Source organism: Petromyzon marinus, chromosome 64, assembly GCF_048934315.1.
Source record: "Petromyzon marinus isolate PM22_M1 ecotype Great Lakes invasive population chromosome 64, UKy_Petmar_22M1.pri1.0, whole genome shotgun sequence".
Taxonomy (NCBI): Eukaryota; Metazoa; Chordata; class Hyperoartia; order Petromyzontiformes; family Petromyzontidae; genus Petromyzon; species Petromyzon marinus.
In genome coordinates, this window is record NC_133730.1 from 6,925,453 (window position 1) to 6,951,131 (window position 25,679).

Below are 25,679 nucleotides of genomic sequence, written 5' to 3' on the forward strand. Positions count from 1 at the left end.
CGCTCACGGCCAACACCAGTGACGATTATCTGAACCGGTCCCGGACCTCCCCTAGGTCGACTCAGCCTCAAATGAGTACCCGGTGCGATGTGTAAACACCGTCACCAGGGAGACAAAGGCGGCCGGGCGTGGTGTTGGCCACCCACCCCCTCGTGTACCGTTCCGGCCCTCATAGGTGCTCGCTAACAGCACTTGCCCCTACAGTCTGTCAAGGCTACACGGGGGATCTTTGTCTTTTCGTCTTGTCGCAGCGTAAGCCGCACAGAAATCCGCTCCACGCGTGGAGGGAGAAGGCGCATCCACTCCTCCTCCTCCTGCCTCCTCCTGCCTCTCGCTCTCTCTGTCTCTCTGTCTCGCTCTCTCTCTCTGTGTCTTTGTCTCTCTGTGTCTCTCTCTGTCTCGCTCTCTGTCTCTCTCTGTGTCTGTCTCTCTCTCTCTCTGCCTCTGTCTCGCTCTATGTCTCTCTCTCTGTCTCTCTGTCTCGCTATCTCTCTGTCTCGCTCTCTGTCTCTCTCTCTGTCTCGCTCTCTCTCTGTCTCGCTCTCTCTCTGTCTCGCTCTCTGTGTCTCTCTCTGTCTCGCTCTCTCTCTCTCTGTCTCGCTCTCTCTCTGTCTCGCTCTCTGTGTCTCTCTCTGTCTCGCTCTCTCTCTCTCTGTCTCGCTCTCTCTCTGTGTCTCGCTCTCTCTCTCTCTGTCTCTGTCTCTCTGTCTCGCTCTCTGTCTCTCTCTCTGTGTCTCTGTCTCTCTCTGTCTCGCTCTCTCTCTGTGTCTCGCTCTCTCTCTCTCTGTCTCTGTCTCTCTGTCTCGCTCTCTGTCTCTCTCTCTGTGTCTCTGTCTCTCTCTGTCTCGCTCTCTCTCTCTGTCTCGCTCTCTCTCTGTGTCTCGCTCTCTCTCTCTCTCTGTCTCTGTCTCTCTGTCTCGCTCTCTCTCTGTCTCTGTCTCTCTGTCTCTCTCTCTGTCTCGCTCTCTCTCTCTGTGTCTCTGTCTCTCTCTCTCTCTGTCTCTCTCTGTCTCGCTCTCTCTCTGTCTCTCTCTCTGTCACGCTTCCTGTCGGATCAAGAATAGGAATATGTATTTTGTATTCTCCAGGAGCAATCCTCCGATGGGCTTACGAAGCTTTTTTTATGTTCCAAGTAACACACACACGCACACGCACGACAAAACAAAAGACACGATCGCGCGATAGGACGCGCAGAGTATAAGAAATAGTCAAAAACACACATCACTAATTAAAAACTGAGCTATGTTTTTCGCCTTCTCCGGTGAAAAGCCCCCCACTGCTCTTCTTCGGTCATTTGCCAGAAGCGGCCTGGCCACAATTGACAGCCCAACGAAGTGGCATTAATCATCACGTCGACGTTTATCACGGCAAAATAATCTCAGGCATAATAGAGGGGGGGGTTTAGATTGCGTAAACCCTCCACCACCCGACACAGCCAATTAGTGAAGGGGGTTTGTCACGTAAAACAAAAAAAAACGTGCCGATTCGTGACCGGTACAGCACACCGCTTGTGTGCTGGTAGGGCAAACCCAGCACAACGTTTACAATCCGAGTCCGACGTTTCGCCAGCGATCACAACTGGCGTCATCAGGAGACCTCACCCCAAACAAAACATCATCCAAGCAGTCGAGACGCGTTATTCTTAAAGTGGAGGTGAGAAAGCCGGAGGCCCTGGAGAAAGATGAAAAAAACCCCGCTGTGATTTGTCTCATCCATCGTCTTCTCCATCCTTCTCCATCATCCTGCCAGCCCCCGCCACCACTGCTAACGTCATACCCAACATGCACACCACCATCATCATCATTACCATCATCACCACCACTCCCATCACCACCACTCTCATCATCATCACCACCACCCCTACGGCCACCACCACCACCACCACCACAATCTCCACCGCCACCACCGCCACCACCACCACCATCGCCGCCACCACCGCCATCACCACCGCCGCCATCACCACCACCATCACCACCACCACCACCTCTATCACCACCGCCACCACCGCCATCGCCACCACCGTCACCACCACCGTCATCACCATCTCCATCACCACCACCACCGTTGCCACCACCACCGCCACCACCACCGTCATCACCGCCACCACCTCCACCACCTCCACCACCAGCACCACCACCACCACCGTTACCACCACCGTTACCACCACCTCCACCATCACCGCCACCGCCGCCGCCACCACCACCACCGCCACCGCCACCACCACCACCACCACCACCACCGCCACCACCACCACCACCTCCACCACCATCACCACCACCACCACCAGCACGCTCAGCAGCAGGGAATCATGGGCCAGGTGGCGCAGGAAGCCGGCGCGGCTCCCGCACCGTCAGCGGAATCTTCAGCAAGCCGCCGCCTTCATTAGGGACCGACCTCATTGAGTTTGTAGAATTGGCTCCGAAGCTTAAAGCGCAGCAGGAATAATGCGAGCAATAAATTACGTCTCCGTGACCTCACTGCTGTTGGGGGTGCTAATTAATGATGGTGATGAGGATGTTGTTGTTGGTGGTGGTGGTGGTGGTAATGATGATGTTAAAGCTGTTTGAGTATCGGTTAAGTGATGGTGACGATGGTGGCGCTGGTAATTGTGTACGCACGTTGAACTTCCTTCGCACCGTACGTAGCCAACCACGCAAAAACTGAGTTCTACAGAAATAATTACGATGATGATGATGGCGATGATGATGGTGGCGATGATGATGATGGTGGCGATGATGATGATGGTGGCGATGATGATGGTGGCGATGATGATGATGGCGATGATGATGGCGATGATGATGATGGCGATGATGATGATGGCGATGATGATGATGGCGATGATGATGATGGCGATGATGATGATGGCGATGATGATGATGGCGATGATGATGATGGCGGCGATGATGATGATGATGGCGATGATGAATTGCGGTGGTGGGGGTAGCGGTGGTGCAGCTGTTATCGCTGCTTGGCGCTACTGAGCTTCGTGAACCGAGTTCGATTCCCGTTCACGGCCTCCAACATCGATGAGGTTGGTCTGAACCCAGTCCTGCGGCCTTCCGCTAGGTAGACTCAGCCTCAAATTAGTACCTGTCATGTACTGTACACGTACGTACCTTGGACTTTGTGTCGCTCCGTACGTAGCCACCCGAGCTGATCACAGGCGCTGCTGCTCACTAACAGCACTTGCCTCAGCAGCCTGTTGAGGCTACACGGGGTGGGGGGAGGCGAGGGTCTTTGTCTTTGTGTAGTAGTTGGAGGTCCCCTTTCTCTAGCAGGTGACCGATTTGAGGCCGAGTCGACCTAGGGGAGGCCCAGGACTGGGTTCGGCTAATCGTCACTGGTGGTGTCGTGGCCGTGAGCTCGGGTCTCTGGCTGGGTTCGTAGCGCTAACCGCTGCGCCACCGCTCCCCACACACACACACCAACAACAGCAACAACAACGTGTAGTGCAGAAGGAAATACGTTTCCCGTGGAACACCGCGCCGTTATAACACAGAACACCGCACTGTTACAACACAGAACACAACACTGTTACAACACAGAACATTGTTACAACACAACACCGCACTGTTACAACACAGAACACAACACTGTTACAACACAGAACACCGCTCTGTTACAACACAGAACACCGCACTGTTACAACACAGAACACCACACTGTTACAACACAGAACACAACACTGTTACAACACAGAACACAACACTGTTACAACACAGAACACCGCACTGTTACAACACAGAACACTGTTACAACACGGAACACCGCACTGTTACAACACAGAACACCGCTCTGTTACAACACAGAACACCGCTCTGTTACAACACAGAACACTGTTACAACACAGAACACCACACTGTTACAACACAGAACACCGCTCTGTTACAACACAGAACACCGCACTGTTACAACACAGAACACCGCTCTGTTACAACACAGAACACCGCACTGTTACAACACAGAACACCGCTCTGTTACAACACAGAACACAACACTGTTACAACACAGAACACTGTTACAACACAGAACACAACACTGTTACACAGAACACTGTTACAACACAGAACACCGCTCTGTTACAACACAGAACACTGCTCTGTTACAACACAGAACACTGCTCTGTTACAACACGGAACACTGTTACGACACAGAACACAACACTGTTACAACACAGAACACCACACTGTTACAACACAGAACACTGTTACAACACAGAACACCACGCCGTTACAACACAGAACACAACACTGTTACAACACAGAACACTTCACTGTTACAACACAGAACACAACACTGTTACAACACAGAACACTGTTACAACACAGAACACCGCTCTGTTACAACACAGAACACAACACTGTTACAACACAGAACACTGTTACAACACAGAACACCGCACTGTTACAACACAGAACACCGCTCTGTTACAACACAGAACACAACACTGTTACAACACAGAACACTGTTACAACACACAACACTGTTACAACACGGAACACTGTTACAACACAGAACACCGCACTGTTACAACACAGAACACCGCTCTGTTACAACAGAGAACACAACACTGTTACAACACAGAACACTGTTACAACACACAACACTGTTACAACACAGAACACTGTTACAACACAGAACACCGCACTGTTACAACACAGAACACCGCTCTGTTACAACACAGAACACAACACTGTTACAACACAGAACACTGTTACAACACACAACACTGTTACAACACGGAACACTGTTACAACACAGAACACCGCACTATTACAACACAGAACACCGCACTGATACAACACAGAACACCGCTCTGTTACAACACAGAACACTGATACAACACAGAACACAACACTGTTACAACACAGAACACCGCTCTGTTACAACACAGAACACCACACTGTTACAACACAGAACACCGCTCTGTTACAACACAGAACACCACACTGTTACAACACAGAACACTGATACAACACAGAACACAACACTGTTACAACACAGAACACAACACTGTTACAACACAGAACACAACACTGTTACAACACAGAACACAACACTGTTACAACACAGAACACCGCTCTGTTACAACACAGAACACTGTTACAACACAGAACACCACACTGTTACAACACAGAACACCGCACTGTTACAACACAGAACACTGTAACAACACAGAACACCGCTCTGTTACAACACGGAACACTGTTACAACACAGAACACAAAACTGGTACAACACGGAACACAACACTGTTCCAACACAGAACACTGTTACAACACAGAACACCACACTGTTACAACACAGAACACTGTTACAACACAGAACACCGCACTGTTACAACACAGAACACCGCACTGTTACAACACAGAACACTGCACTGTTACAACACGGAACACAACACTGTTACAACACAGAACACCGCACTGTTACAACACGGAACACAACACTGTTACAACACAGAACACCGCACTGTTACAACACAGAACACCGCACTGTTACAACACGGAACACTGTTACAACACAGAACACTGCACTGTTACAACACAGAACACCACACTGTTACAACACAGAACACTGCACTGTTACAACACAGAACACCACACTGTTACAACACAGAACACAACACTGTTACAACACGGAACACAACACTGTTACAACACAGAACACTTCACTGTTACAACACAGAACACAATACTGTTACAACACAGAACAGAACACTGTTACAACACAGAACACCGCACTGTTACAACACAGAACACAACATTGTTACAACACGGAACACAACACTGTTACAACACAGAACACTGTTACAACACAGAACACCACACTGTTACAACACAGAACACCGCTCTGTTACAACACGGAACACTGTTACAACACAGAACACAACACTGTTACAACACAGAACACCGCTTGTTACAACACGGAACACTGTTACAACACAGAACACAACACTGTTACAACACAGAACACCGCTCTGTTACAACACGGAACACAACACTGTTACAACACAGAACACCACACTGTTACAACACAGAACACCACACTGTTACAACACAGAACACTGTTACAACACAGAACACCGCTCTGTTACAACACAGAACACTGTTACAACACAGAACACCACACTGTTACAACACAGAACACAACACTGTTACAACACAGAACACCGCACTGTTACAACACGGAACACCGCTCTGTTACAACACAGAACACCTCACTGTTACAACACAGAACACCGCTCTGTTACAACACAGAACACTGCACTGTTACAACACAGAACACTGTTACAACACAGACCACCACACTGTTACAACACAGAACACCTCACTGTTACAACACAGAACACTGTTACAACACAGAACACCTCACTGTTACAACACAGAACACTGTTACAACACAGAACACCACACTGTTACAACACAGAACACCGCTCTGTTACAACACAGAACACTGTTACAACACAGAACACCGCTCTGTTACAACACAGAACACTGTTACAACACAGAACACCACACTGTTATAACACAAAACACAACACTGTTACAACACAGAACACGCACTGTTACAACACAGAACACCACACTGTTACAACACAGAACACTGTTACAACACGGAACACCGCGCCATTACAACACAAAACACTGTTACAACACAGAACACCAGACTGTTACAACACAGAACACCGCTCTGTTACAACACAGAACACTGTTACAACACAGAACACCACACTGTTACAACACAGAACACTGTTACAACACGGAACACCACACTGTTACAACACAGAACACTGTTACAACACAGAACACCACACTGTTACAACACAGAACACTGTTACAACACAGAACACCGCTCTGTTACAACACAGAACACTGTTACAACACAGAACACCACACTGTTACAACACAGAACACAACACTGTTACAACACAGAACACTGTTACAACACAGAACACTGTTACAACACAGAACACAACACTGTTACAACACAGAACACAACACTGTTACAACACAGAACACCCTTACAACACAGAACACCACACTGTTACAACACAGAACACTGTTACAACACAGAACACTGTTACAACACAGAACACCGCACTGTTACAACACGGAACACCGCGCCGTTACAACACAGAACACCACACTGTTACAACACAGAACACTGTTACAACACAGAACACCAGACTGTTACAACACAGAACACCGCTCTGTTACAACACAGAACACTGTTACAACACAGAACACCACACTGTTACAACACAGAACACTGTTACAACACGGAACACCACACTGTTACAACACAGAACACTGTTACAACACAGAACACCACACTGTTACAACACAGAACACTGTTACAACACAGAACACCGCTCTGTTACAACACAGAACACTGTTACAACACAGAACACCACACTGTTACAACACAGAACACAACACTGTTACAACACAGAACACTGTTACAACACAGAACACTGTTACAACACAGAACACAACACTGTTACAACACAGAACACAACACTGTTACAACACAGAACACCCTTACAACACAGAACACCACACTGTTACAACACAGAACACTGTTACAACACAGAACACTGTTACAACACAGAACACCGCACTGTTACAACACGGAACACCGCGCCGTTACAACACAGAACACCACACTGTTACAACACGGAACACCGTGCCGTTACAACACAGAACACCACACTGTTACAGCACGGAACACCGCGCCGTTACAACGCTGTTTCCAAGCGGTCGACAACAAACTACTTTCTTGAGCTGCGCTGCTGAGCGGAGTGACACGGTGACGCGGAGTGATACGGTGACGCGGATTGACACGGTGACGTGGAGTGACGCGGAGTGACGCGGTGTGACGCGGTGTGACGCAATGTGACGCGGTGTGACGCGGAGTGACACGGAGTGACGCGGTGACGCGGAGTGACGCGGTGACACGGTGACGCGGTGTGACGCGGTGACACGGTGACGCGGTGTGACGCGGTGACGCGGAGTGACACGGTGTGACACGGAGTGACGCGGAGTGACACGGTGTGACGCGGAGTGACACGGTGATGCGGAGTGACACGGTGTGACGCGGAGTGACACGGAGTGACACGGAGTGACGCGGTGACGCGGAGTGACACGGTGTGACACGGAGTGACGCGGAGTGACACGGTGTGACGCGAAGTGACACGGTGACGCGGTGTGACGCGGTGACACGGTGACGCGGTGTGACGCGGTGACGCGGAGTGACACGGTGTGACACGGAGTGACGCGGAGTGACACGGTGTGACGCGGAGTGACACGGTGACGCGGAGTGACACGGTGTGACGCGGAGTGACACGGAGTGACACGGTGTGACGCGGAGTGACACGGTGTGACACAGAGTGACACGGAGTGACGCGGTGACGCGGAGTGACACGGTGACACGGTGACGCGGTGTGACGCGGTGACACGGTGATGCGGTGTGACGCGGTGACGCGGAGTGACACGTTGTGACACGGAGTGACGCGGTGACGCGGAGTGACGCGGTGTGACGCAGAGTGACACGGAGTGACACGGTGACGCGGTGTGACGCGGTGACGCGGAGTGACACGGTGTGACACGGAGTGACGCGGTGACGCGGAGTGACACGGTGTGACGCGGAGTGACACGGAGTGACGCGGTGACGTGGAGTGACGCGGTGACGCAGAGTGACATGGAGTGACGCGGTGACGTGGAGTGACGCGGTGACGCGGAGTGACATGGAGTGACGCGGTGACGCGGAGTGACACGGTGTGACGCGGTGACGTGGAGTGACGCGGTGACACGGAGTGACACGGTGTGACGCGGTGACGTGGAGTGACACGGTGTGACGCGGTGACACGGTGTGACGTGGAGTGATGCGTTGACACAGCGGCAGCCGTGTGTGTGAGCGTGCGAGTGGGGAGTGGTGGCGCAGCGGTTAGCGCTACGAACCCGGCTCACGGCCACGACACCACCAGTGACGATTAGCGGAACCCAGTCCTGGGCCTACCCTACGTCGACTCAGCCTCAATCAAGAGCCGAATGGCTCACAGTGTTATCTCCATATATATAAAAGGCAAAGTTGTGATCGTGTGTGTCTGTTCAATATGTTGAGCGTACTTCCCGACATGCAACAAACTTGAAATGTGCCATGTGGGTACTTTGCAGACTGTACACCATGTAACAATTATAAAAAATATTTTTTTTGCGGGGGGGTGAGCTCAATAATGCATAGATTTTTTGCACAGCAAGTGAGCTGTGACGTTAAATCTGTCACATGACCCTCACATTTGGAAGCGTAACGCATTGTAGTGTAGTGGTTAGCGTGCTGTGTGTGTGTGTGTGTAATCTGTGTGTGTGTATGTGTCTGTGTGTGTGTGTGTAATCTGTGTGTGTGTGGAAGTGTAACGCATTGTAGTGTAGTGGTTAGCGTGCTATGTGTGTAATCTGTGTGTGTGTGTGGAAGTGTAACACATTGTAGTGTAGTGGTTAGCGTGCTGTGTGTGTGTGTGTAATCTGTGTGTGTGTGTAAGCGTAACGCATTGTAGTGTAGTGGTTAGCGTGCTGTGTGTGTAATCTGTGTGTGTGTGTAATCTGTGTGTGTGTGTAATCTGTGTGTGTGTGTAATCTGTGTGTAGTGTAGTGGTTAGCGTGCTGTGTGTGTGTGTGTGTAATCTGTGTGTGTGTGTATGTGTCTGTGTGTGTGTGTGTAATCTGTGTGTGTGGAAGTGTAACGCATTGTAGTGTAGTGGTTAGCGTGCTATGTGTGTAATCTGTGTGTGTGTGTGGAAGTGTAACACATTGTAGTGTAGTGGTTAGCGTGCTGTGTGTGTGTGTGTAATCTGTGTGTGTGTGTAAGCGTAACGCATTGTAGTGTAGTGGTTAGCGTGCTGTGTGTGTGATCTGTGTGTGTGTGTAATCTGTGTGTGTGTGTAATCTGTGTGTGTGTGTAATCTGTGTGTGTGTGGAAGTGTAACACATTGTAGTGTAGTGGTTAGCGTGCTGTGTGTGTGTGTGTAATCTGTGTGTGTGTGTAAGCGTAACGCATTGTAGTGTAGTGGTTAGCGTGCTGTGTGTGTGATCTGTGTGTGTGTGTAATCTGTGTGTGTGTGTAATCTGTGTGTGTGTGTAATCTGTGTGTGTGTATGTGTCTGTGTGTGTGTGTAATGTGTGTGTGTGTGGAAGCGTAACGCATTGTAGTGTAGTGGTTAGCGTGCTGTGTGTGTGTGTAATCTGTGTGTGTGTGTCTCTGTGTGTGTGTGGAAGCATAACGCATTGTAGTGTAGTGGTTAGCGTGCTGTGTGTGTGTGTAATCTGTGTGTGTGTGTAATTTGTGTGTGTGTGTAATCTGTGTGTGTGTATGTGTGTGTGTAATCTGTGTGTGTGTGTGTATGTGTCTGTCCACCGGAAAAACAACCCCCTACCTCCTCGCGGTGCCAGACGGGCAACTCTGTCGTGGACAGTGCTGTGGGGGGAGATCCAATTTTGATTGGCTCCTCCCCTCATGGCATATATGTCCACCACAGGGGCTAAACGGGGGCTCTGGACGGGTGCGAGGGGCTGGTAACCCCTCCACCTTCAATTAATTACCACGAAACCACGAATTAAACTGAAATATGTAACAACTAAGCTTGTGCCGGAGGCCCCCGGGGACCAGGCGTCTATGACGTCTCCTGGCCAAACCCCAATTGGCGGAGCCAGGAGATTGAATACCTACCCTCGGGGCTACTCCAGAAACAACGAAAAGCCACTACGGGTGGCCACGTGGAATGTTCGAACGCTCACTGCAGAGGAGAGGCTGCCACTCCTCTGTCGGGAGCTGGACCGGTACCGCCTGGATCTATGCGGCATTCAGGAGGTCCGGTGGACCGGCTCTGGCTCCTGCCACCATGAGGGGTGGACAGTCCTCTACTCGGGGCAGCAGACTGCCAAACAACAGGGTGTGGGTCTTGTTTTGAACAAAAGAATGAAGGGGGCGTGGGAGCGTGGCGGTGAGGTGTGGGAAGCTGTAAGCCCCAGGCTACTTTGGGCTCGCCTTCCCATCAACCGGAGGCGAGGAATGGTGGTCGTGGTTACTTATGCCCCCACCGAAGATGAACATCCGTGGAGGGATGCAGGCAAAGCCGATGAGTCAGATGCCTTCTATGACCTCCTGTCACAGATGCTGGCTAAAGTGGCCCCTCGGGATAGAGTCATCATGTTGGGTGACTTCAATGCACGAGTTGGTCATGATACTGGCACCTGATCTGGAGTGATTGGAGGGCATGGGCCAGATCAGCTCAATAACAACGGTAGGAGGCTGCTAGATTTTTGTGCAGCCCATGGGCTTGTAATTACCAACACGCTGTTCCGGCATCGGCGCATCCACACAACATCATGGATGCATGCCGGGTCCAAGCAAGAACATCTGCTGGACTACATAGTGACGGACCAGCGAATGCGAGCCCATGTCCTTGACACCAGGACCTACCGTGGAGCTGATCTGCCCTCTGACCATCGACTAGTCATCTGTAAGATGCGCCTGCCATTCTTCTACTCCGGTGGTGGGTGTACACCCAGGACCCCATTCCAACATAAAGTGGCCTGGTCTCAGTTATCTGATGAAAGTTGCAAGCGAGAATTTCATCATCGCTTGCGGCTGGGATTGGCATCGTCCCCGACTCCTCCTGATGTCGAGGGTAAATGGGTGAGGTTTAGGACTGTGACTCATGCAGCTGCAATGGCTGCTTTGGGTACGCGGTCCAGACCTCCCCAGAGACCCTGGCTGACAGAGGAGTTGTTCAGGATGGTTGAGAAAAAGCGACAGGCCCACTGTCATCGGCTACAGAATCCCACGTCAGAGAATGAGGAGGCTTACCGCAGCCTTCGCTCAGAGGTTCGGAGAGCCGTGAGGCGCTGCAAGGATGGGTGGTGGTCGCGGGTTGCTGAGGAGATGGAGTCTGCCTCAGTGGCCCGTGATCACAAATCTCTATTTGACTCCATCAAAAAAGTAACCTGCAGCGCCACACCTATTACCATCATTAGGGGAAAAAATGGTGATCCAATCTCCGACCCCCAGGAACAGGTTCGCAGATTTTCTGAGCATTTCTGTGAGGTCCTGGGGGAGGGAAAATCCCTCAGCCAGGAAAACATCATGGCACAAAGTGAGGATGACCCTGCTGAGGCTGCGGTGCCTCAAATATTGGAAGAAGTCACCCCCTGTGAGTGGCTGGCTGAGGTGCCATCTGCTGAGGAAGTATTGAAGGCGATCCGGAGTCTGAGACCAGGAAAGGCAGCGGGCAGAGATGATCTTCCAAGCGAAATGCTGAGGGAGGGTGGCGTTTGTGCACAGACTGCCCTATATGACATCATAACAACAGTCTGGACCACTGGACAGGTTCCGCAGGATTGGAAGGATGCCCTGGTGGTCCCCCTTTTTAAGAAGGGGGACCGCACAGACTGTAACAACTACAGGGGCATCTCACTCCTCAGTGTCCCGGGAAAGGTCCTGGCAAGGATTATTCAGCATCGCCTTGCCAGGCACGCTGAGGAGAGGCTTGCGGAGCCCCAATGCGGTTTCAGGAAAGGGCGGTCCTGCACAGACGCCATATTTTCTGTCCGTCTGCTACAGCAGAGGTGTAGGGAATTCCAACAAGACCTACATCTCTGCTTTATTGACCTGGTCAAGGCCTATGATACCATCAGTAGGCCTGGGCTCTGGGTCGTTCTTCGTGCTTTTGGAGTACCTGACCCTCTGCTCACGATCATGAAGGACCTTCATGATGGTGAGCGGGCCCAGGTAAAACTACGTGGCCGGGAGTCAGAGCCATTCCCTGTACACCTTGGGGTGCGACAGGGATGTCCTCTGGTTCCCACATTATTTAACATCTATTTTGACCACGTAGTTCGTAAAGCCTTCAATAGCTGTACCGGGGGAATCTCCATATGGTACAGATATAATGGGAGGCTAATCGATGCCCAGGTGCGGTCAAGGGATGGCTCCCTATTGCTCAACCACGTTATGTATGCTGATGATTTGGTAATAGCTGCTCAGTCAGAGGAGAAGTTGGAGACGCTGCTGCTGAGACTGGAGCGTGCCACTAAGAGGTGGGGCCTTACCATCAGCCCCACCAAAACTAAGCACCTGCCTGGGTATTTTGTACCATCGGACACTCCACCCCCACAACTCCCAATCGGTGATGGGGCAGTTGTGGAGAGAGTGGAGAGTGTCCGATACCTGGGCAGCGTGCTTATGACTGGCTCCAGTTTAACAGCAGAGGTCTCACTCCGAATCAGTCGAGCGGCAATATCTTTTCATCGGTTGCGTAACGCTGTGTGGAAGCTACCTGGTCTGTCGCTCCGCACTCAGCTTCAGGTCTTCTCGGCCACGGTCATTCCCTCCCTTCTCTACGCTTGCGAAACGTGGACCCCCCTAATGGAACATCTTCGCCGGTTAGAAACATTTAGGCTGGCCTGCCTACGATCCATCCTGGGTTTAACCAGACTGGATTGTGTGAGGAGCTCACAAATCCTTGAAAGATCTGGGCAGGGTCCCATCGGTGAGCTCCTCCGGCAGGCAAGGCTGCGATGGCTGGGTCATGTAGCCCGCATGCCCAGCCACCGCATGCCGAAACAGCTTTTGTTTGGCCGGATTGAGGGGGCTAAGCGGGCGCGGCACGGGCTAGAGAAGAGATGGAGTGATGTGGTACAGGAGGACGTGGAGCTGAGTGGATTTGCCGATGACTGGTACCAGCGGTGTCAAGATCGGCCTCTGTGGAGGAGGCTCGTGAAGGATGCTACTGGGCAGTTGGAGGCAGTCGCCCTCCAACAACAACGGAGGGCGGAGGAGCGACGCTCACAACAACGAGCGGAGCGCCGGGTGGCTAAAGCACAGCAGGTTGGCACAGTAGGGGGCACAGGTGGTGCATCAGTCAGTCATCTCAGTCAGTCGACCCGTGGCACCTGGGTCTGCCCAGTGACCTCCTGCCAGCGGGCGTTCGACACTTCACGTGGCCTCACGGTGCACATAGCCTGGCACAAGCGTCGTGGTGACGTCACCGCCACTTAGTGGCGAATGGCGGTTGTTGTTGTTGTATGTGTCTGTGTGTCTGTGGAAGTGTAACACATTGTAGTGTAGTGGTTAGCGTGCTGTGTGTGTGTGTGTAATCTGTGTGTGTGTGTGTAATCTGTGTGTGTGTGTGGAAGCGTAACGCATTGTAGTGTAGTGGTTAGCGTGCTGTGTGTGTGTGTGTGTAATCTGTGTGTGTGTGTAAGCGTAACGCATTGTAGTGTAGTGGTTAGCGTGCTGTGTGTGTGTGTCTTTGTGTCTGTCTGTGTGTATGTGTCTGTCTGTGTGTGTGTGGAAGCGTAACGCATTGTAGTGTAGTGGTTAGCGTGCTGTGTGTGTGTGTAATCTGTGTGTGTGTAATCTGTGTGTGTGTAATCTGTGTGTGTGTGGAAGCGTAACGCATTGTAGTGTAGTGGTTAGCGTGCTGTGTGTGTGTGTAATCTGTGTGTGTGTGTGTGTAATCTGTGTGTGTGTGTAATATGTGTGTGTGTAATCTGTGTGTGTGTGGAAGCGTAACGCATTGTAGTGTAGCGGTTAGCGCGCCGCGCTACGAACCTGGCGACCCGAGTTCGATTCCCGCTCACGGCCACCACCGGTGACGATTATTTCCACCGCTCCTGGGCCTCCCCTAGGTCGACTCAGCCTCAACCGAGTAACTGCTGTGGTGTGTGAACATCGCCACTGGGGAGACAAAGGCGGCCGCGCGTGGTGGATCCAAGTCCCGGGCGAAACCGGGGGGGGTAGCACAGCTAGTTCCAAACAAATGAAACTGAAACTTCCCTGAGTTGTTTGTCCCGCCATCTCACCGCGTGGTGTGCGTAGCAGCGTTAGTAGTAGCACCTCGTATCTCGCCAGACTTCATCATCGCTGTATTATGTACGGGGAAATGGTTTTCGCTTGACGCGTTTTTTTCGCTTAAGTAGGTTGCATTTTTCTCGTTGCCGTTCGTGACCTGGCCGTCACAGAATGATAGCCCCACGGAGTGGGCGGCCATAATACCCTAAACGTGTGACGTTGATTTTAAGGTGCGGAAGGGGGGAAAAACCGGAGGGCCTGGAGAAAAATCCGTGCGATCGCAGGAAGACAGAGACACGCAAACTCCAAACATACAGCGGGCGACACGGCCTGATTCGAACCCACGACCTCCTAGCCACCGTGGCGCCCTGAAACCCATCCACTGAGGACTTCCGGTCGACTTCCACACACCCACAGAGTTGGCGTTATGGGTTTTGCCGTGGGAGATGGAGCCACGGAATTAGCTCGCTCGTGTGCGTGTGCGTGGGGGTGGGGGTGGGGTCTTCTCGCATCGTTGCTATTGATGGTGGGGTCGGCAAGAAAGCGCTGTTGGCAGTCGCCTCGGCACGTCACCGCCTTGTCTACGAGTCGCAGGCCAGTTGTGTTCCACCGGCGTGTGAGCTCGGGTTGAGCACAGATTGAGCATGGGTTGAGCTCGGATTGAGCACGGATTGAGCACGGATCTAGCACAGATTAAGCACGAATTGAGCACGGCTAATCCCCCATCTGTCTGTGTCTCGCCAAATTACCTCCACCCACCACCTGCCAACTCCTGACTCCTCCTGCACACCTTCTCCCACCTACACCTCCTCTGACCACAATCTCCTCCCACTATCTCCTCCAGTATCTCCTCCCACCATCTCCTCCATCTCCTCCCACTATCTCCTCCCACCTCCTCCCACCATCTCCTCCATCTCCTCCCACCATCTCCCACCATCTCCTCCACCTCCTCCTACTATCTGCTCCACCATCTCCTCCCACCTCCTCCCACCATCTCCTCCATCTCCCCCACCATCTCCTCCATCCCCCCCCACCATCTCCTCCCACCATCTCCTCCATCCCCCCCCACCATCTCCTCCCACCATCTCCTCCATCTCCCCCCACCATCTCCTCCCACCATCTCCTCCATCTCCTCCCACCATCTCCTCCAACCATCTCCTCCATCTCCTCCCACCATCTCCTCCCACCATCTCCTCCATCTCCTCCCACCATCTCCTCCATCCCCCCCACCATCTCCTCCCACCATCTCCTCCCACCTCCTCCCACCATCTCCTCCCACCCCCTCCCACCATTTCCTCCTCCTCCCCCCTTCTCCCCCCCCCCCCCCCCCGCCAACCCCTCTCCCCACCCCACAGGACGTGAGCTCCGCTGGGCTGCATCTGCGCTACGCCATCTATGGCCACGGCTGCTCGGCCTCCTCCGAGCGCGGCGCCAAAGCCGCCGCCGCCGCCGCTGAGCGTGCCATGCTAACGGCTGCGTCCGGCGGCGGCGGCGGCGGCGGCGGCACCGGCGGTGCCTACGACTCGTCGTCCGTCCACTTGCCGCGCTTCCTCGGCAGGATGTGCCGCAACCCAATCTACGCGCCGCCACGCGCCGAGTGGATGAGTCCCAGCTCGGCCGGGGCCACCGTGGGTGGAATCATCACGGGCACCGCCACCGCCACCGCCGCCACCACCTCCACCACCACCACCACCGGCGCCACCGCCGCCACCCTGGCCGACATCTCGCCGGGCCGACTGATATTGTCGCACCTTCCCGGCGACGGCATGGTTGGCCACCACCACCACCACCAATACCACCAATATCACCACCTCCTTCACCATCAACAGCAACATCAACATCACCAACATCAGCAGCAGCTCATACTGGACGACCACCACTTCCAGCATCTTCAGCATCTACACGAGCGACACCACCTCCTGCTGCAGCAGCAGGAGCACCAGCAGCACCAGCAGCACCAGCAGCAGCAGCAGGAGTTCCTGCTGGAGGTAGAAGCCGGATTGCGTCGGCAGGAGCTGAAGATTTGCGAGGCCATCACTCTGGCCGGTGTCGTGGAGTTACCGCAGCAGCAGCAGCAGCTGCAGATGCAACAGCAGGCGCCACGGTTGCTGGAGGCTGGCTGTCTGCTGGAGGCGAGCGGAGCCGAGTACCTGGAACTGCGAGCGAAAGTCCACGCGGACACGGACTACCTGGAGGTGCTGGAGAGGCAGGCGACGCTCCACCAGGCGTAGCGAGGAGAGAGGCGGAGTTTAGGTAGAGAGCGAAGGGAGGGAGGGAGGAAGGGAGGAAGGGGCACACGGGGTCTGTGGGTACACGGGGCCTGGGACACGGGACATGGGACTTGGGTCTTGGGACACGGGATGCAGGGCCTGAGACACGGAACATGGAGCCTGGGACACGGGACATGGGACGTGAGACACGGAACCTGGGACGCGGGACCCTGAACACGGGGCACACAGGACAAGAGACACGGGAATGAGACGTGGGACACAGGGCACGTGATAGGATACGCGAATTGGGGGGCGTGGAACCTGGGAGCTAGGAAATGGGACGCGAGACCCTGGACATGGAACATGCGACACGGGACCATGGACACAGGCGCTCGTACGGCCTACGATTCTACCGGTGTTGGCGAGCAGTGAGAGGTGTGAGATTCTCTGGTAGTGGCGTGAGACCCGGAGTACAGATGGAGAGGTACCCTGGTAGTGGCGTGAGACCCGGAGTACAGATGGAGAGGTACTCTGGTAGTGGCGTGAGACCCGGAGTACAGATGGAGAGGTACCCTGGTAGTGGTGTGAGACCCGGAGTACAGATGGAGAGATTGCCTGGTAGTGGCGTGAGACCTGGAGTACAGATGGAGAGATTCTCTGGTAGTGGCGTGAGACCCGGAGTACAGATGGAGAGATTGCCTGGTAGTGGTGTGAGACCCGGAGTACAGATGGAGAGATTGCCTGGTAGTGGCGTGAGACCTGGAGTACAGATGGAGAGATTCTCTGGTAGTGGCGTGAGACCCGGAGTACAGATGGAGAGATTGCCTGGTAGTGGTGTGAGACCCGGAGTACAGATGGAGAGATTCTCTGGGAGTGGCGTGAGACCCGGAGTACAGATGGAGAGATTCTCTGGGAGTGGCGTGAGACCCGGAGTACAGATGCAGAGATTCTCTGGTAGTGGTGTGAGACTTGGAGTACAGATGGAGAGATTCTCTGGTAGTGGCGTGAGACCCGGAGTACAGATGGAGAGGTACTCTGGTAGTGGCGTGAGACCCAGAGTACAGATGGAGAGGTACTCTGGTAGTGGCGTGAGACCCGGAGTACAGATGGAGAGGTACCCTGGTAGTGGCGTGAGACCCGGAGTACAGATGGAGAGATACTCTGGTAGTGGCGTGAGACCCAGAGTACAGATGGAGAGGTACTCTGGTAGTGGCGTGAGACCCGGAGTACAGATGGAGAGATACTCTGGTAGTGGTGTGAGACCCGGAGTACAGATGGAGAGATTGCCTGGTAGTGGCGTGAGACCCGGAGTACAGATGGAGAGATTCTCTGGTAGTGGCGTGAGACCCGGAGTACAGATGGAGAGGTACCCTGGTAGTGGCGTGAGACCCGGAGTACAGATGGAGAGATACTCTGGTAGTGGCGTGAGACCCGGAGTACAGATGGAGAGGTACCCTGGTAGTGGTGTGAGACCCGGAGTACAGATGGAGAGATTGCCTGGTAGTGGCGTGAGACCTGGAGAACAGATCGAGAGATTCTCTGGTAGTGGAGTGAGACCCGGAGTACAGATGGAGAGATTGCCTGGTAGTGGCGTGAGACCCGGAGTACAGATGGAGAGGTACCCTGGTAGTGGTGTGAGACCCGGAGTACAGATCGAGAGATTCTCTGGTAGTGGCGTGAGATCCGGAGTACAGATCGAGAGATTTTCTGGTAGTGGCGTGAGACCCGGAGTACAGAGGGAGAGATTGCCTGGGGTTGGCGTGAGACCCGGACTACAGATGGAGAGATTGTCTGGTAGTGGCGTGAGACCCGGAGTACAGACGGAGAGATTGTCTGATAGTGGCGTGAGACCCGGAGTACAGATGGAGAGATTCTCTGGTAGTGGCGTGATACCCGGAGTACAGATGGAGAGATTGCCTGGGGTTGGCTCTCAGATCCGAGGTTCGAATCCATGTTTCTGCCAACCGTGATTAAACCGGGTTCTCAAGTGCAGTGAGAGAGACCCATAGACTCACATCAAAAACCCAGGAAGGCGCACAGAAACCCATAGCCTCACACGGAGACCCCATAGACTCACACAAAGACCCATAAACTCACACAGGGACCCATAGACTCACACAGAGACCCATAGACTCACACAGAGACCCATGCTCACACAGAGATCATTCTCATACAGAGACCCATAGGCTCACACAGAGACCCATAAACTCACACAGAGACCCATAGACTCACACAGAGACCCATAGACTCACACAGAGACCCATACTCACTCAGCAATCCATTCTCATTCAGAGACCCATAGACTCACACAGAGACCCATAGACTCACACAGAGACCCATAGACTCACACAGAGACCCATACTCACTCAGCAATCCATTCTCATTCGGAGACCCATAGACTCACACAGAGACCCATCGACGCTCACAGTGACCCATGCTCACACAGATATCATTCTCATACAGAGACCCATAGACTCACACAGAGACCCATAAACTCACACAGAGACCCATAGACTCACACAGAGACCCATTGACTCACACAGAGACCCATAGACTCATACAGAGACCCATTGACTCACACAGAGACCCATAGACTCACACAGAGACCTATAGACTCACACAGAGACCCATAGACTCACACAGACTGAGTGATGATTAAACTGGCTTCTCAAGTGTGGCGAGTTGATGGTCTCAGCCCGGTCACCAATGACCACACGAAAAACAAACACATCACAACACATTTGGTTCTGCACTGACTTTAGCAAAATTCCATCTTCCGAGAAGTGCGGTAAAAAAACAATGGTTTGACCCAGCATGCAATGAGCATCACTGTCATATGGCACAGCGATTGGGAACAGCGCTTCTCCGCCACTGTGTGTGTGTGTGTGTGGACCAGAGGCAACTTGAAGAATGGAATCGCAGACGTGGCCCTGCGGGCCGTTCTTGCGTTGGACTTGCAGGAGGAGATGATCTCGTAGCTAGATCTGTGATTTCAACTTTCTGCGGGCCGTTCTGCGCGTGGACTCGCAGGAGGAGATGATCTCGGAGCTAGCTCTGTGATATCAACTTCCTGCGGGCCGTTCTGCGCTTGGACTCGCAGGAGGAGATGATCTCGGAGCTAGATCTGTGATATCCACTTCCTGCGGGCCGTTCTGCGCGTGGACTTGTAGGAGGAGATGATCTCGGAGCTAGCTCTGTGATATCAACTTCCTGCGGGCCGTTCTGCGCGTGGACTCGCAGGAGGAGATGATCTCGGAGCTAGCTCTGTGATATCAACTTCCTGCGGGCCTTCATGTGCGTAGACTCGAAGGAGGAGATGATCTCGGAGCTAGCTCTGTGGTATCAACTTCCTGCGGGCCTTCATGTGCGTAGACCGGAGTATCATCCTGAAAAAGAGGATGTTAGAGCCAGCTCTATGGGAGGCACTTCCAGACCAGAGTGTCACCCGAAGAAGAAGAAGAAAAGGATATCGGAGCTTGCTCTACGAGATCAACTTCCGTGAAAGATTCTCGTCACGTGACGACACCAGGCCGACGTCAGCGCAATCGCGATGACGTTTGTGGGAGGGGGGAGGAGGTGGTTGGGTTAGAGAGGGGAGGGGGAGGGGTGGGATAGTGGGGGGAGAGGTGGAGGAGGCGAGGTGATTTAGGTTCAATAATCTTCAAGTTACACATCCCACGACAGCCCACCCACCCCAGTAATTCATTGGCGGATGGAGTCTTAGAGTGGTCGTGACGGAGGAAGTTTCGCGCACTCGAACTTGAAGTCGGCGGGCGAGCGGTGGGGTAGAATGTGGTCACACTCCCCCCCCCCCCCCCCCTTTGCGGGACCAGGTCATCCTGAGCAGTGTGGGGAGAAGAGTGACTGCCCAAGAGAGAATGTTACAGAGAGAGAGAGAGACAGACTGTGAACCTATCTCTCTACTCTAGACTCTCTCTCACTAGAGAGAGATTGTGAGTCTCTCTCTACACTCTAGAGAGAGTCTAGAGTGTAGAGAGAGAGTGAGTCTCTCTCGTGAGAGTCTAGAGAGATTGTGAGTCTCTCTCTCTCTCTACACTCTAGAGAGAGTCTAGAGAGAGACTGTGAACCTATCTCTCTACTCTAGACTCTCTCTACACTCTAGAGAGATTGTGAGTCCCCCTATCTCTCACTCTCTACTCTAGAAAGAGTGTGAGCTTCTCTCGTGAGAGTCTAGAGAGATTGTGAGTCTCTCTCGACATTCTAGAGAGAGTCTAGAGAGAGACTGTGAACCTATCTCTTTACTCTAGACTCCCTCTAGACTCTATAGAGAGAGTGTGAGCTTCTCTCGTGAGAGTGTAGAGAGAGACTGTGAACCTATCTCTCTACTCTAGACTCTCTCTACACTCTAGAGAGATTATGAGTCCCCCTATCTCTCACTCTCTACTCTAGAAAGAGTGTGAGCTTCTCTCGTGAGAGTCTAGAGAGATTGTGAGTCTCTCGCTCTCTACTCTAGAGAGAGTCTAGAGAGAGACTGTGAACCTATCTCTCTACTCTAGGCTCTCTCTAGACTCTATAGAGAGAGTGTGAGCTTCTCTCGTGACCGTCTAGAGAGATTGTGAGTCTCTCTCTACACTCTAAAGAGAGTGAGTTTCTCTCTACACTCTAGAGAGAGAGTCTAGAGTGTAGAGAGAGAGTGAGTCTCTCTCGTGAGAGTCTAGAGAGATTGTGAGTCTCTCTCTACACTCTAGAGAGAGAGTGTGAGCTTCTCTCGTGAGAGTGTAGAGAGAGACTGTGAACCTATCTCTCTACTCTAGACTCCCTCTAGACTCTAGAGAGAGAGAGACTCTAGATAGATTGTGAGTCTCTCTCTACACTCTATAGAGAGAGTGTGAGCTTCTCTCGTGAGAGTGTAGAGAGAGACTGTGAACCTATCTCTCTACTCTAGACTCTCTCTAGACTCTATAGAGAGAGTGTGAGCTTCTCTCGTGAGAGTCTAGAGACATTGTGAGTCTCTCTCTACACTCTATAGAGAGAGTGTGAGCTTCTCTCGTGAGAGTGTAGAGAGAGACTGTGAACCTATCTCTCTACTCTAGACTCCCTCTAGACTCTAGAGAGAGAGAAAGAGACTCTAGATAGATTGTGAGTCTCTCTCTACACTCTGTAGAGAGAGAGTGTGAGCTTTTCTCGTGAGAGTGTAGAGAGAGACTGTGAACCTATCTCTCTACTCTAGACTCCCTCTAGACTCTATAGAGAGAGTCTAGAGTGTATAGAGATTGTGAGTCTCTCTCTACACTCTATAGAGAGAGTGTGAGCTTCTCTCGTGAGAGTCTAGAGAAATTGTGAGTCTCTCGCTCTCTACTCTAGAGAGAGTGTAGAGAGAGACTGTGAACCTATCTCTCTACTCTAGACTCTCTCTACACTCTAGAGAGAGAGAGACTCTAGATAGATTGTGAGTCTCTCTCTACACTCTATAGAGAGAGTATGAGCTTCTCTCGTGAGAGTGTAGAGAGAGACTGTGAACCTATCTCTCTACTCTAGACTCTCTCTCTCTCTCTAGAGAGAGAGAGAGAGTCTAGAGAACATTGTGAGCCTCTCTCTACATTCTAGAGAGAGACTAGAGACAGACTGTGAACCTATCTCTCTACTCTAGACTCTCTCTACACTCTATAGAGAGAGTGTAAGCCCCCCCCCCCATCTCTCGCTCTCTACTCTAGAGAGAGTGAGCTTCTCTCGTGTGAGTGTAGAGAGGGAGGGAGTCTCTCTCTCTCTACACTCTAGAGAGAGACGCACACTCTCTCTAGAGTGTAGAGAGAGAGACTCACTCTCTCTAGACTCTAAAGAGAGAGTGAGTCTCTCTCTCTCTAGACAATATCTCTCTCTCTAGACTCTAAAGAGAGTCTAGAGAGAGAGATTCACACTCTCTAGACTCTATAGAGAGTGTGTGTCTCTCTCTCTAGACTCTAAAGAGAGAGTGTAGAGAGAGAATCACACTCTAAAGAGAGTGTAGAGAGAGAATCACACTCTAAAGAGAGAGTGTAGAGAGAGAATCACACTCTAAAGAGAGAGTGTAGAGAGAGAATCACACTCTAAAGAGAGAGTGAGTCTCTAGACTCTAGAGAGTTCCCCATCCCCCTCTTATCTGAACATCGAGCCCCCCTGCCCCATCCCCTTCCCCCCCTGCAGCCAGCGGTGACAGGCACGAGATTAAGCAATTGCAGGGCTGCGCCTTTATACATTTTAATATAAACATAGGCATGTATTTTGTTAAATAGTCCGGTTTGATGAGTATGATTATTATGACGATTTGTTAAGGTTATTCTTCTCGCGTGATATTTCACTTAATCTTGTGTTCACGAGTCTTTGAATTGTTTATTTTAACCGCTCCCCTCCCCCAAGTGATCATGTTGAATTGAAAAGCCGTGCTGGGTATATATTATATATTTTCCTTGTTTCTTTTAGACGTGGCGTTTATGAATACCACCGCGGGTTATCTTATCGCTATACATATTTAAAATATATATTGTTATTATTTTATCTCCCTCTCTCGGTTCCTTTGCTCAGAACGTCACCACACTGTATAGTAATGCACACAGATACAATATTAAGTGGATAAGATCATCATTAATGGATGGTAACAATTATACACACGCGCGCGCGCGCGCTCTCCCGCGCGATAACGTTTTACATCTTGTTTACTTTAACGGTTCGTCGATTTTTGAGTTTCAATTCAACACGAGGGGATACGATATGCAGTCCAGTGGTGTCAAAGTTTTTTTTTTATTTATGTGTCACCGTTACCAGCCACCACCCGGCGACAGATGCCCAATCAAATCAAGTTGCTGCGTCACGTGGGCGAATGTGGCGCCTCCCCCCCGCCCCCGCCCCCCATTATTAATTTGGTATTATCTGTGCGTGTGTCTCTGTACTCCTCTATGAGTTGCTGTGAGTCTCCATAAGTGTCTCCGTGTGTCTCTATGAGTGCCTCCGTGTGTGGCCATGAGTCTCTATGAGTGTCTCCGTGTGTCGCTAAGAGTCTCTATGAGTGTCTCCGTGTGTCTCTATGAGTCTCCATGAGTGTCTCCGTGTGTCTCTATGAGTCTCTATGAGTGTCTCCGTGTGTCTCTATGAGTCTCTATGAGTGTCTCCGTGTGTCTCTATGAGTCTACATGAGTGTCTCCGTGTGTCTCTATGAGTCTCCATGAGTGTCTCCGTGTGTCTATATGAGTCTCTATGAGTGTCTCTGTGTGTCTCTATGAGTCTCTATGAGTGTCTCCGTGTGTCTCTATGAGTCTCTATGAGTGTCTCCGCGTGTCTCTATGAGTCTCTACGAGTGTCTCCGTGTGTCTCTATGAGTCTCTACGAGTGTCTCCGTGTGTCTCTATGAGTCTCTACGAGTGTCTCCGTGTATCTCTATGAGTCTCTATGAGTGTCTACGTGTGTCTCTATGAGTCTCTATGAGTCTCTCTGTGTGTCTCTATGAGTCTCTATGAGTGTCTCCGTGTGTCTCTATGAGTCTCTATGAGTGTCTCCGTGTGTCTCTATGAGTCTCTATGAGTGTCTCCGTGTGTCTCTATGAGTCTCTATGAGTGTCTCCGCGTGTCTCTATGAGTCTCTACGAGTGTCTCCGTGTGTCACTATGAGTCTCTACGAGTGTCTCCGTGTGTCTCTATGAGTCTCTACGAGTGTCTCCGTGTGTCTCTATGAGTCTCTATGAGTGTCTACGTGTGTCTCTATGAGTCTCTACGAGTGTCTCCGTGTGTCTCTATGAGTCTCTATGAGTCTCTCTGTGTGTCTCTATGAGTCTCTATGAGTGTCTCCGTGTGTCTCTATGAGTCTCTATGAGTGTCTCAGTGTGTCTCTATGAGTCTCTATGAGTGTCTCCGTGTGTCTCTATGAGTCTCTACGAGTGTCTCCGTGTGTCTCTATGAGTCTCTACGAGTGTCTCCGTGTGTCTCTATGTGTCTCTATGAGTGTCTCCGTGTCTCTCTATGAGTCTCTATGAGTGTCTCCGTGTGTCTCTATCAGTCTCTATGAGTGTCTCCGTGTGTCTCTATGAGTCTCTACGAGTGTCTCCGTGTATCTCTATGAGTCTCTACGAGCGTCTCCGTGTGTCTCTATGTGTCTCTATGAGTGTCTCCGTGTGTCTCTATGTGTCTCTATGAGTGTCTCCGTGTGTCTCTATGAGTCTCTATGAGTGTCTCCGTGTGTCGCTGATGAGTCTCTATGAGTGTCTCCGTGTGTCTCTATGAGTCTCTACGAGTGTCTCCGTGTGTCTCTATGAGTGTCTCCGTGTGTCTCTATGAGTCTCTATGAGTGTCTCCGTGTGTCTCTATGAGTGTCTACGTGTGTCTCTATGAGTCTCTACGAGTGTCTCCGTGTGTCTCTATCAGTCTCTATGAGTGTCTCCGTGTGTCTCTATGAGTCTCTATGAGTGTCTCCGTGTGTCTCTATGAGTGTCTCCGTGTGTCTCTATGAGTCTCTATTAGTGTCTCCGTGTGTCTCTATGAGTCTCTATGAGTGTCTCCGTGTGTCTCTATGAGTCTCTACGAGTGTCTCCGTGTGTCTCTATGTGTCTCTACGTGTGTCTCCGTGTCTCTCTATGAGTCTCTATGAGTGTCTCCGTGTGTCTCTATCAGTCTCTATGAGTGTCTCCGTG

General features: G+C 51.8%; 1 protein-coding gene across 1 annotated transcript in view; it reads left to right on the plus strand.

The window, feature by feature from the left end:
- LOC116956257 (SLIT and NTRK-like protein 2) overlaps window positions 1–23,557 on the plus strand; it is a 108,966-nt gene extending 85,409 nt beyond the window's left edge. The window contains exon 9 of the mRNA XM_076054114.1: window positions 16,208–23,557. Coding sequence (XP_075910229.1) covers window positions 16,208–17,083 — 876 coding nt within the window. The 3' untranslated portion in view covers window positions 17,084–23,557. The remainder of the gene's footprint in view (window positions 1–16,207) is intronic.
- The last annotated feature ends 2,122 nt before the right edge of the window (window positions 23,558–25,679 follow it).